Genomic DNA, 13,799 nt, shown 5'->3' with positions numbered 1-13,799 from the left:
ATTGAATCAAGGTTGATGGTAATGGTGTAGTGGGAGACCTGCTGGATCATAAAGGTTGCAGGTTGTGTTTGAGTATAATCTGATGCTGCTGATGGCCCATAGTGCCTCATGGATGCCCAGTCTTGAGTTATATCTGTTTAATATCTATTCCATTTAGCACGGTGACAATGCAGCACATCATGATGGAGAGCATTCTCACCAAGGGCTGTTCGTTGGTCATGCCTACCAATAGCTCTCCTAAGTCCATTCTTCAGTTTCTTCCTAGCTGCTTCATAACCCCCAGAGTCCTGTCTGATCCTTGCCTTTTCAATCTTAAGTAAGCTTCTTTTTTCCTCTTGGCTAGATGTATTATATCCCTTGTCATCCACGGTTCTTTCAACCTACCATCCCTTCCTTGCCTCAGTGGGACAAGCCTGTCCAGGACTATCAGCAACTGCTTCCTAAACAACCTTCACATTTCTGATATGCATTTCCCTGAGAACATTTCTTCTCAATTTAGGCACCCAATTTTCTGCCTAATAGCATTGTAATTCCCCCTCCCCGTTTGGGTTTGGAGTTATATGTAGGCCAGATGCAGGTTTCCTTCCCTAAAATACATTAGTGAACCTGAGGTTTTGAACCATAATGGTTTTGTGGTCAGTGATTTCAGATTTTTGAATTCAAATTCCATCCCCTGATGTGGGGTTTGATCCAGCTCCCAGAGCATTAGTTGAGTCTCTGGATTACCAATTCAGCTTTAATACCACCAGGCTATTGCCTCCCCTAAACTAACATGTACTGATTGAAGCAGGTTGGAATAGCCAAAATAGTGGCAATTTTAATATGCACACTGTTATTCACCTGCAAACGGTGCACCAGCTTGTGATGAGAAAGGGAATTTCAAATTGCTACAGTTGCTGGTCGATAAGAATTTCACTGTGAAACTGGCTTTCATTCTTCCTTTGATTTTTTCAAGAAATTGTGGCTGTTGGGCATTAATTACCAATGAACCCCTCCACTGAAAGTTAGGACTAGTATTTAGCAACGTAAGTAGCCTATCTAAGATGACTTTGAATGTTCCTATAATATAATATAATATAATATAATATAATATAATATAATATAATATAATACCAAGCAACCTTCTAAAACTTGTTTTACTTGTCCACTATTTCTTCTCTCTCTCCTTAATCAAATCACTGTTTCTCTTCTGATACTTACTTGGACCCCCTATTTTACACTTGCTGTCACTCATCTGCATGTTTCTCAATTATGCAATCTTATTGATTCACCAAGGTTCTGGATATTGGCCTTGTAGTTTCTGCAATGTACAGGGAAAAGGAAGCTTGTTTAATGAAAGGTGGAGGGAAATGTCAAACGAAGGAGATAAGTCAATGGATGCCTTGTTCCTGCAAATTCTGGCTAGTATGTTTCTGTTGTACATTGAAGAAAAGAGCATTTTGAAAAATGAGAACAATTAAATCAAACTTTTGAGCCTGTATTCTTTCATTTAACCTAAAAAGTAAGTGGAACAGCATATTGATTGCCAAGTTGAAAATCGACTGGGCAAATTACAGCACTTTATGAACAGTAACTTGAGTGTTTTGTTGAAGTGCAGAATGAAACATTTGTAGTGTGAAGGTCAGAATAAAAGATGCATGGGGATGTGATTTAATTTTAAAGTTGGTAACTACTTTTGTGGAAAACGATAGATATTTTCAAAGGAATCCACCTTGAATCTCATTTTCTATCTAGTGTCTGTCCAGTTTCAGGAAATAAAATGTAATTTTGTACAATTTAAGATCATTTTTAGTTTGTTAAAGTTTCCTTGCTTAAAATAAAGCCTGTGGGAATGATAGATAATTTTACCATCGTCAGCATAGGAAGAATAACCAGTGAAAGGATTGGAGAGTAATTTAGACCAATCTCAATGAGTGAGTAGGAGCTGCAATCTGACAAAGCTGTCTTGCTGTGGCTTTGTGCTGTTTTATTGCACTGCAGTTGTGTTAAGTGATCATCAGTGCAAATGCTACGCACCTGTAACTCCTGTATCCTGGTGTATGTCCTGAGATGTCAGATTGAATCACCCACACACTCACTTCACTTTAAGTAACACGACACGTATACAATAACAAGCTCTCCTTGCAAAGTGTAGCGTATTTTTTGATTATGGTGACTGCTGAAAGACTGTACAATCAAATGTTTTATTGCAAATAAGTCTTGCTGCTTAAAAGGAAACACATAACTTTGAAACATTACAGAATTAAGTCTACTTGTAATCTGCATCAGGCCACTTTAAATATTGGTTTCAGGGTTATGAGCTAATGCTATGCTTTAGGTTTTGTTAAAAATCTTCACCTGCATTGGTACCCCAGTTTTGAATCATTCTGACATGAGGGCCCCAACACTCCCCAAAGCAGTGAGGAAGTCTGACCTTCCCTTATCTGAGAGAGATTTTCGCCACATGCTCGGGAGACATATAACAATTGGTGTTAACAACTGCACTATCTTAACATGCTTTTTCAATCTTTGAAAGCAGACAAAATTTCACAACAGGCCTTGTTTCGAGTGAAAAGTATAAAGCCAAGCAATTTGTAATGACCAAGGAGCAATCCTAATTTTCACCATGAGCACTGATCCCTGAACCTTAAGCCAGCAATTTTATCAACTCGATTTTTTGGCCCCATTTCTGAATCTGTATATTCTTCTGTAAATTTGAAATTGATGGCTATCTTAAAAGCTGGATAAAAATGATTTTTGTTTGTCAGAAGTATTAGACGCATTACAAATTTCCCTCTACTCAACCTCAACAATATGTTTTGTCTTGAAGGTATGCTATTCAAACATTAATTCAGGGACAGTTCTGTGCAAAATCTATTTCATGTTAATAACTGGATTGAGACAGACTAACCCATGTGATGTAAGGCCTTTACAGTCAAGGAAGATTGATCCCTTCCCTCCTGACCTGGCTTCAGATTAGTTGCTAGAGTTGTAAATACCACATGGTTTATTGTGTACCACTGAGTCCTGAACATAACCTTAAAATCAAACAGCACAAATGTGGACCATTCAGCTCATCGCATCTATGAAACCATCAAAACACTGTCCAATTTTGTGTGACTCCTCAGCATTTCTTCCCTAAACCTTGTAAATACCTCCTTTTCACCTATATATTAGACCCCTTTTGAAGGTTGCTGATGTGTCTCTGTCCACCTCTTTCAGGCAATTGTTCCAGAGCAGAATTCATGTAATTGATTCATTGAATGTGGACCTCACTGACACTTAGTCCTCATCCCTAATTGCACTTAAGCTGGTGATGAAATCATAGAATCCCTGCAGTGTGGAAGTTGACCATTTGGCCCATCGAATCTGCACTGACCCAAAGAGCATTACAACCAGATCCAACGACCCTGCCCTCTCACACCCTGAATTTTCCCACCTAGTCTACACATTCCTGGACACTAAGGAGCAACTTAGCATTGCTGATCCACCTAACCTACGCATTGTTTGGACTGTGGGAGGAAACCAGGAAGAAACCAATAATATTGATGAAACGGTACTTTGCATTTACTATGCTGTGTCTAATTTATGTAGTATGAATTGGGTCTAAGTTGGAGATGGAGCTTCAAGTTCCCTGTATGCTGCATGAGAGTTTTGGCTAATTGACGTCTATTGTGTAGAACTTGTACATTGTGGTTCCAGTTATTTGATCCTGCTCTTGAAGGATTCAGTGCCACTCTTGCTCAATCTGAAGAGGGAGTAGTTAGGCAAATTCTGTTAAATCAGCTTCCATATCAAAAGTAAAAATGTCTCGAATCACACTTTCATACGAGTTATAAATCCCCTTCCCACATTTTGGAGATTAGCATTCTCCCACTTGCTACTGGCTTTCTATTACAGGGTGGAGAGAGTGTACATATCAATAAAGCCAGCGGTTAATATCAAGCAGGGACAGAGATTTATCAGGATGCAGAGTGTGACTGGATGGAACTGACTGCCAATCTGGCGCACCAGTATTACAGTTCAAATACTCTGGGACATGAGGTCAAATCCCATCTCAGCACCTGTTGGACTTCAAATTGCAAGCTGGTCTCAGTGATGATGGCCATAATAACTATTATTGATTGGGAAATAGGAAAATCCGAATAGCATTTAACTTGTCCGGTCCTGTTAGAATTCTATAGGTTTACATAAGATATCCCTTTGTTCTTCAAAACTCCAGTGAATGTCATCCTAACTAATCCAAACTCCCTTCATACACCAGTCCTGATGTCCCTAAAATCAGTCTGGCACATGTTTATTATATTCCCTCGTTAGCTAGAACATTCTTCTTCAGATTAGGAGGCCAAAACTATACATAATACTCCAAGTATGGTCTCACTAATATCTCAGATCTCTGAGGGAACTACAGGTAAAGGGAGAGTATGTGATCTGGTGAGTCTTGGTGACACCTTGGGCCCTCCTCTTTCAATATCCCTCCTGTTCAGCTCCCCCTGTGTGCAGGAGAGAAGCTGTCCAGGAGTTGTCCAGCAGTGACTGTGACAGGGAAGTGCTACACATACAGAATGTTCTAGGATGACCAAGCAGGAGGCAGCCTCGGTCATTGAGTGTTATAAAAATCCATGTGGCTCTCCAATATCCTTTAGAGAAGGAAATGTGCCATTCTTACCTGGTCTGAACTGCATGTGACTCCAGACCCATATGGGCAACATATGCTGGCCTTGCCAGTGACACTTGCATCCTGTGAAAGAACAAAAATAATTAAGGATTTTTAGGGAAAAGGTTTGTTGGCGGATGCATTTGGAACACAGTCCTCTCACTGTGCCTCCCATTTTCTCTTGTAATAGGCAGGGTGGAATTCTCCCCTTAATGCCCTCATATTTCAGTTCCTGTCCCCCTTTTGTAGTTGGAATTGAAATGGTGATATATGTCCTTCAGGTTGATTGTGGTTGTGAAGTGATTGAGTCGACTGGAACTTGAATAGATATCGGTCTCATGAGATATAAATGGATTTAGATACCACCCTCAGTGGAACTGACAATTCTTGGAACCTTTTGGAAATCTAAGAGACGAATAGAGGATTATGAGTGGGCTTACTGTCCTGTGGAGTTAACTATGTGGAAAAGTCCCATAGTTCACTGCCACTACTCAAATACTCATTGCAGTATTTGTAAACTGGGATCTCAGGACCATTTTCATTGTTACAGTGCAATTAAAAATCTTCTGTTATGTTGCATTGCAGGTATAAAACATTGCAAAGAATTTCAACAACTAGTGGCCGAGGTGAGGAGCAGATGGAAAACAAAGGGGACAAAAATGCAGAAAGACAAGGATGCTGAAGAGCAATGTCCAACCATCTCAGGTAAAAGGGACAGGGCGGTTGATTTTGAATTCACAAAGTTTGATCAAGTCTTAAAACTGAAGTACAATGCCAGTTGAAATTTCACAAATCAAACCTCACAAACGCAACTCTGGATATTCATATGTTTTGCTTCCCAGTAGAATGGAAATATAATGGAATTAGTATAATTGATCTTAAGGTTTGGTGTTCATTTTCAGTTTTTGCTTTCACCAGTTACGGTTATTGAAGCTGCCATCTTCTGTCACATTCTGTGAAGTCATACTCCAGCTGGCTTGCTATTGACAGAATAATGTTGATCTTATTTTATTTGTAAAGCTGTGCATATGTCAGAGCATTATAGCGAGACGTGGCCGAAGAACAAACAGGATCCGGCCTATTATCTAAGTGTAGAGCAGCTCTTAAAAAAGATGTTCAGAATAATACAGTGGCAGATACAACTGCAAAGCAGACAGATCAGAAAGTAAGTACACAACCAACTTTGACAGTGTATATCTTCACAAATATAACAGTCACTGAGGCTCCTATGATCCATTCCTCCTCTCTAATTGTCTCAGTAGGAGGATATGCAAAAGATGCCACCATTGACTCTATGGTAGTGTGATGGCTAGCACTGAACTTTGTGCACAGTACTGACACCCGTGTCAACTTTTTAGCTTCTGAAGAATGATTAATAGTGTTTATTCAAAACATAAAGCAGGATGGAAAAGTGTCACTTGTATAACAGTGGCCCCTGCTGATTTGGTCCCATTTTAAAAGCTCAGTCCATTTCTTGTAGGTCACTTGTAAGTGATTGTCAGTCCTGTCACTCTCTTCTGTGCATTGTCAAAGATTTGAAAGGTCACCAGCAATCCAAATAATAGGAGATCGTAACTGTGTCAAAGGGACTGATTGACTGTCAACAGAGTACTGTTCTTAGACAGATAATTATGCTTTTGCAACATTCCGACTGTCTACGTTGTCCAGTGTATAAAAACCCTTTAAGACATGTGAATGCATTTTTTTTGTCAGATTCGAAGGAGTGAATGATTATAATGCTGCTGATTTTTATTTTCAAAAAGTTTGAAAATCCTTTCCAACTTTTGAAGATGTGTGGTTTTTGTTCCTATATCATTTTCTTGTGTTATTTTAATAGACTCTACTGTTGCTGATGAACTTGCAGTTTCATCAAAGGCATGGATGCATTGACAGCTGCCATGAGACAAAAGCAGGATAAGCAATGCGTATCATGTTCTTCAACAATAAGTTGAAAGAGGAAATGAAGAGGGAAACAAGACTGGCATATAAAAAGTTAGCAGTAAAAGGGGGTTAGAGTCTTTGAGAGACAAAATATATATATAGGGGTACAGAGCATGTTTAGAATACTACATTAGTACTTTGTATTGGTATTTACTAAAGAAGAAAAAGTTGTCAAGTGTTACGGACCAGACCAAAACGCCCCAATATACCCTAACCTTTTACTTATTTTATTTCAAGGCAAGTGTAAGGTGCTCATTGAGTCCACACCAACATTCAGTGATATGTTTTACTGAATTTGCCTTTTGCCAAAGATGTATTTATAGGATGTTACTTTTTTTGGAACTTGTTTACGTTTCCTTTTGTTGTATTTTAACTATAAACGTAGGGTTTAGACTATCTTCTTAATATATTTTGAGGGGGTTTTGTCTGGATCATAACAATGGTGTTAAATAGGACTGCTTTCCTACTCAAGTCTCTAATGGGACTCTAATTGCAGACTAAATAATTGTTAAGCACTGGTTCATCCACGTTCAATTAAGATTAACTTGTAAATCTTACTTGCAGGAGAGGATGTTAAGGAGTGCCAGGACATGGACTGTAGTGAAGAAGAGCGACGTCTGGACGAGCCCCCAGTATTAGAGAGCACAGACTTGCTTTCAGTACCTAGTCCTTTGAAAGATGAACGTTGTTCATCCGATGTGGTCCCGGCTTCACCTTCATCAATAGCCAGGTAACTTTGCTTTTTTTCTTTGCTTCCTGAACCCTTTCCTAGGATCTTGGGGTATAGTCCAAGTACTTCAATTGCTTGACTATAGGTTGTCCAAGTGTTTGTGTCTGGCCACTCCCACAACTGGACTGCTGATGGTGTCCCAATTGGTCCTGATTGTGTCTTTCGCAGGGGGCACTTGCCAGCGTGTGTCACTGCACAGGATGAAAGGAAGAATAGTTCATGTAGATCTTCAAATCCCCACTCAGGGCTATCTCAAATAGGTGTAATCTCAGTTGTTACCGCAACCAATATCAGGAAACCCAGCACAGTCAGGTTGTTAAATCTGATATATATGGACCATAAGCATCTGTTGAAATTGTCCATGGCCTATACATTCTGAATTACTGGGACAACCTGTTATAATACTTGCATCCAGACGTTTTCCAGTGTCCCTGTGTGTCTGAAGACTGCGAGTTTCATGATGACAGTCTGATGTGACTAACGAAGAGTGTGATGCTGGCAAAGCACAACCAGCATCCGAGGAGCAGGGGAGTCGATGTTTTGGGTATAAGCCCTTCATGAGGAATGCCAAAATGTCGACTCTCCTGCTCCTCAGATGCTGCCTAATCGGTTGTGCTTTTCCAGCACCACACTCTTTGACTCTGATCTCCAGCAGTCCTCAGTTTCTCCCTGATATGACTCTATCCCAGTTGTTCTTAGCAATTTTCCAGATAGCACAAAATGGGGTCCAGAAGGAAGTCTGGTATGAAGGGTTGTAACCTGCAGTATCTGACCTAGCATGGTTTTGATTCCAACACATGTCCAACTGTTATTCATTCTGCACCATAACCATAGCCAAAGGACTGAGCACTGTGCCGGGGCTTTTACATGAGCAAGATTATATATTGTCAGGTGAAAACCTCACTCTCTTACCCCATTCTGTGTTTTCTGTGTAGCTTAGAGAATCAGTGCAAATATATATAACATGCTGCATTTTCTATTAGATTAGTCAGCATTACTCTGACAATGGATTCTATGAATGCCATTTTTTATGGATGATCAGATGCAGTAAAATATGCTACTTATGTTATTACAGCTTCTGTGCATTATTGAATTCAGCATCACTCAGCACAGTGTGTTAGTCAGTGAGTTCCCTAACTCCATCCAGCTCAGCAACTATTCATTGGTTCTGATCAGTTCATGGACTGGGTTGAAAGGACTGTTCTGAACTTTTTATTTATTTTCTAATTTATTTCTATGATCTGTAATGCTGGACTTCTTTATTTCTTTACTTTTGTATTTATTTTTCCTAAGAACTTGTACTGAAGATCTGTCCCTAGCTGCCTTGTACCTAAGTTGGCGCTGTAACTGGTGACCTAAACTCATTTGAGTACGTGACAATAAAGCTGATTCAGTTCAATTCAGGATGGAAGAGTTGTCCTATCCTGAGAGGATGAATAAGCTATGTGTCTACTGTCTGGAATATAAAAGAGTTAGAGATGATTTCATCAAAACATCATAAATCTGAACAGACATGACAGAATCTGCACTGAGGAATTGTTTCCCTTGGCTAGCCGGTCCAGAGCATTGGGCGCAGCCTCAGGTTGAGGACTTGATTATTTAGGACTAAGATGAGAATGAATTCCTTCACTTAAAAGATTGTGAGGTTTTGGAATTCTGTCCCCCAGGCGGTTGTGGATACTTTACCATTGTATAGTTTACCCCAGCTAGGATAGAGATTTTTGATCTTGCAAAAAAAATCAAGGGGTATAGAAAACAAGAGGAAAGCAGTGTCGAGACAGAAGATGAACCATGATCATATTGAAGGATGGAAAAGTCCTAAGAGGCCATATGATTTATTCCTACTCTGACATGTTAAGTTGTTGATTGCTTCTGTCTTCCCCTTGCTGGTAAATATATAGTTCTAATAAAAACAGTGTAATGCAGTCCCAGTAGGGGTATCCTGACGTGATTCATTGCTGATGATATGACATGAACACATTAGCTTTTTAAAATGTCACGACTCATTTGTGTATGTGGAGGCATACCAATGTCCACTTTGCAGCCAGGCTGCATTCTTCATAATCGTGACCAGTCGGTGTACCACAGCCGTGGTCATCAGCCTTTTGAAGATAGCTTTACTTCACTCTCTCTCTTGCTCTCGCTCTCAATCTCTCTCACTCTCTTTCTCACACACTCTCTCACTTTCACTCTCTCATTCTCTCACTCTAACTCTCACTTTCACTCTCATTCTCTCACTCACTCTCTCACTCACTCTCATTCTCACTCCCACTCTGTCACTCTCTCAGTCACTCACACTCACTCACTCTTTCTCACTTACTCTCTCTCAGTCACTCTCATTCTCATATATCTTTGCACTGTGGGAGGAAACCGGAGCAACTGCAAGAAACCCATGCAGACTCTGGTAGAATGTGCAGACTCCACACAGACAGTCACCTGAGGGTGATACTTTGGCACACCAACCTCAAAGCTGCTGAAGCCAGGTGCCAATTCGAAGCCGCCTCCTCCTACTGCCCCCTTGACCATGACCTCACTCTTCATCACCAAACCATCATTTCCCAGGCCATACACAACCTCATCACCTCATGGGGCCTCTCACCCACAGGTTCCAACCTCATAGTTCAGGAACCTCGCACCGTTCGGTTCTAGCTCCAACCCTGGCTGACCCATTGTCTCAGCCTGCTCCAGCCCGCCGAACTCATCTCCACCTACCTCGATACTGTCCTATATCCCCAGTTCAGGAACTACCCACCTACGTTCAGGACACCACCCACGCCCTCAACCTGCTCCAAAACTTTCATTTCCCTGGCCCTCAATGCCTCATCTTCACTATGGACACCCAATCCCTCTACACCTTCATCCACCATGACCAGGGCCTCCAAGCCCTCTGTTTCTTCCTCACCCTGCCACCATTGCCTGTCCACTGACACTCTCATTCATTTGGCTGAACTGGTCCTCACCCTCAATAATTTCTCCTTTGAATCCCCCCACTTCCTCCAGATGAAAGGGGTTAGCATGGCACCCACACAGGCCCCAGCTTTGCCTGTCTCTTTGTCGGTTACATGGAACAGTCCATCTTCTGCAGTTGCACCAGCACCATTCCTTACCTCTTCCTCCGCTATTTGGATGACTGTATTGGCGCCACCTCGTGCTCCCATGAAGAGGTTTAACAGTTCATCAACTTCACCAACACATTCCATCTCAACCTTAAGTTCACCTGGACCATATCAGACAACTCCCTCCCCTTCCTGGACCTCACCATCACCGGTGACCGACTCAACATTGACATCTTCCACAAACCCACCGACTTCCACGGCTACCTGGATTACACCTCCTTGCACCCTGCCTCCTGTAAACGTTATCCCTTATTCCCAATTCCTCTGCCTCCACTGCACCTGCTCCCAGGAGGACCAGTTCCATCACAGAACACACCAGATGACCTCCTCCTTCAAAGATCGCAATTTCCCCTTCCATGAGGTTGCTGATGCCCTTCAGTGCATCTCTTCCACGTCCCGCCCCTCTGCCCTCGAACCCCACCCCTCCAACCTCAACAAGGACAGAATGCCCCTGGTCCTCATCTTCCACTCCACCAGCCTCCGTATCCGTCACATCATCTTCTGCCATTTCCACCACTACAAATGGATCCCACCACCAGAGATATATTTCCCTTTCCACCCCTATCTGCTTTCCATAAAGACCATTCCCTCCCAGGCTCCCTTGTCAGGTCCATGCCCCCCAACAACCCACCTTCCCCTCCTGGCACCTTACCCTGCGACCACAGGAATTGCAAAACCTGTGCCCATGCCTCCCCCCTCACCTCTGTCCAAGCACCCAAAGAAGCTTTCCACATCCATTAGAGTTATACCTGCACTTCCACACGTCATTTACTGTATCCATTGCTCCCAATGTAGTCAGAATGCCTACTTGCACAAAGCTACAGAGAACATCTCTGGGACGCCCACACTAACCAATCCCGCTTCCCCGTGGCCGAACATTTAGACTCCCCCTCCCACTCCACCAAGGACTTGCAGGTCCTGGGCCTTTTCGACAGCCAAACCCTTACCACCCGATGCCTGGAGGAAGAAATCTTTATCTTCTCCCTTGGGACCCTCTGACCACATGGCATCAATGTGGATTTCACCAGTTTCCTCATCTCTTCCCCCCCCTACCTGATCCCAGTTCCAACCTTCCAATTTGGCACCGCCCTCATGACCTGTCCTATCTGTCCATCTTCCTTCCCACCCATCCACTCCACCCTCCTCTCTGACACATCGCCATTATCTCCATCTCCTTATCACACTCTCAACTACCTTCTCCCCAGCTCCAAACTCCCTCCCATTTATCTCTCCACCCCCTCGGCTCACAAGCCTCATTCCAGATGAAGGGCTTTTGCCCAAAACATTGGTTTTCCTGCTCCTCGGATGCTGCCTGACCTGCTGTGCTTTTGCAGCACCACAATCTCAGCCTGAGGGTGGAGACAAACTGGGGTCCCCGGCGTTGTGAGGTAGAGTGCTAACCACTGAGTCACTGTGCCACCCCAAATGGTTAATCATGGTTACTCCCTAATTCGTAGTTGTCACTGGACTAGCAATCCAGAGCCAAGAATTAATGCCCTGGTGGTTTGGTTTCAAATCTCATCCCAGCAGATGGTGAAATTTGAATTTGAATTCTAACTCTGCAATTACAGGCTAATCTAATGGTGATCATTGTTGATCATCAATAAAAGCCATCGGGTCACATTACCTGATCTGGTCTACAAGTGCCTCCAGTAATGTGGATGATTCTTTAATTGCCCCCTGAGTTGGCCCAGTGAGCCAGTTCAACTCTGTCTACACTGATGCAAAGAAAGAAAACCAGGCAGACCATCTGGTATCAAACAAGGAAGCAAAAACAGTCCATGTAGCTCTGTCAATCCTGTTAACTGTCCCTTATGTTGATATTTGTTTGGAGTCGCTCCGTGACGCAAGACTCTGTGCTATATGGACTGTTGTTTGGGATGCATTCAAAGAAAAACATTGATTGCACATGGAGGGCCATCATCTCGGTGAAAGAGGTTCTCTGGTCTGCCAGAAACTTATTGGTCTTCCAGTGTGAGGTGTTGGCCCCGGCCGAGTGTTCCATGAGCAGCAACCCCCAGATTCACCTAAAAATGAGCTGGTGAAGTTACAGCATAGGGTGACTTCCCTGCCTAGCAGCATGCAATACAAAGGGATAAGACAACAGTATATAGAGAAACCTCAATTATCCGAAGGACACGGGCAGGGAGTATTTCATTCGGTTAATCGAATGCTGGATAACATAGTTTAGCCAAGCATTGGGACTGTGCCATCTTGCCAGATAATCTGAAATTTGGATAATCGAGGTTCCTCTGTACAGAAGTTCCAACGAGATCTGCCAGAATGGTTCAGGAACGTGGGATCTTACAGGTTGGGCTGGAGAAGCTGGAATTGGTTGCCTTGCAGGGAAGGAGGCTGAGGGGGGATCTGATGAGACAAAGGTGATAGGTTTAGATGAAGTTGACAAAGCAAACCCGTTCAGTGATGAGTCAAACGCTCAAGGATAACAAATTTAAGGTTTCGGCAAGAAATGCCAGGATGATGAGAGGAGCAACTTTTTCATGCTTTGAGTGATAACACCGAGGATTTGGCTACCTCGGAGGTTAATGCAACTTGTGCAGTGAATGATTTCAAAAGGAAATACGGCAAAGACTTCAGAGAAATAAGCTAATAGGACAGTGGCTTAGTGTGGGCAGAATGAGGCTAACTGGACATGTCCAAACGTGGATCCAATGGACTGCTGTGACTGACTCATTTTGAGAACAAGTCTTGTGAGCCTTTGCTGTACACGTGCTGTGGCACGTGTAACTTTTGTTAGATGTGGAGACTGCAACATCAGGGATTAAATGGCAAAAATATTATGGTGCGACTTAAAGGGGGGAGGTGGTGGTGGGACGCATAAAGGAATAAAAGATGATTCTCAAAGGAACCATAAGTGGCAACCACCATCAGCAAATGAAATTGGGAACAGTGGTTGTGATTTGGAATTGTTAAACTTAATGTTGAACCCAGAACAGTGTAAAGTGCCGAATCCTGCGACCTTGCATGGGACATCATTGGAAGGTGTTGGAGGCAAAGGTCAAAGGGAATAGAGTGGCAGTGTTGTGTTTTGCGTAATTAACATGGTAGGCAATCAGAAGCTGATACCATGCCTTGTAAACTGCACAAGGCTGTTCATTAGAGTGGGAGAAAGTGAGGACTGCAGATGCTGGAGATCAGAGCTGAAAAATGTGTTGCTGGAAAAGCGCAGTAGGTCAGGCAGCATCAAAGGAGCAGGAGAATCGACGTTTCGGCCATAAGCCCTTCTTCAGGAATGAGGAGGGTGTGCCAAGCAGGCTAAGATAAAAGGTATGGAGGAGGGACTTGGGGGAGGGGCGTTGGGAATGCAATAGGTGGAAGGAGGTTAAGGTGCGGGTGATAGGCCGGAGAGGGGGGG

The 13,799-nt window shown here is 42.8% G+C and overlaps 1 protein-coding gene across 3 annotated transcripts in view; it reads left to right on the top strand.

The window, feature by feature from the left end:
• rad18 (RAD18 E3 ubiquitin protein ligase) overlaps window positions 1–13,799 on the top strand; it is a 285,566-nt gene that overhangs the window by 168,115 nt on the left and 103,652 nt on the right. For all 3 annotated transcript variants that reach the window (XM_043708545.1, XM_043708543.1, XM_043708544.1), the window contains 2 exons: window positions 5,222–5,341; window positions 7,142–7,307. In XM_043708545.1, the coding sequence (XP_043564480.1) occupies window positions 5,222–5,341; window positions 7,142–7,307 (286 nt within the window). The remainder of the gene's footprint in view (window positions 1–5,221; window positions 5,342–7,141; window positions 7,308–13,799) is intronic.

The sequence above is a fragment of the Chiloscyllium plagiosum genome, chromosome 18 (genome assembly GCF_004010195.1).
Source record: "Chiloscyllium plagiosum isolate BGI_BamShark_2017 chromosome 18, ASM401019v2, whole genome shotgun sequence".
Taxonomy (NCBI): domain Eukaryota; kingdom Metazoa; phylum Chordata; class Chondrichthyes; order Orectolobiformes; family Hemiscylliidae; genus Chiloscyllium; species Chiloscyllium plagiosum.
The sequence above is the reverse complement of the archived record's forward strand: the minus strand, read 5'-3'. Positions and strand labels throughout refer to the sequence as shown.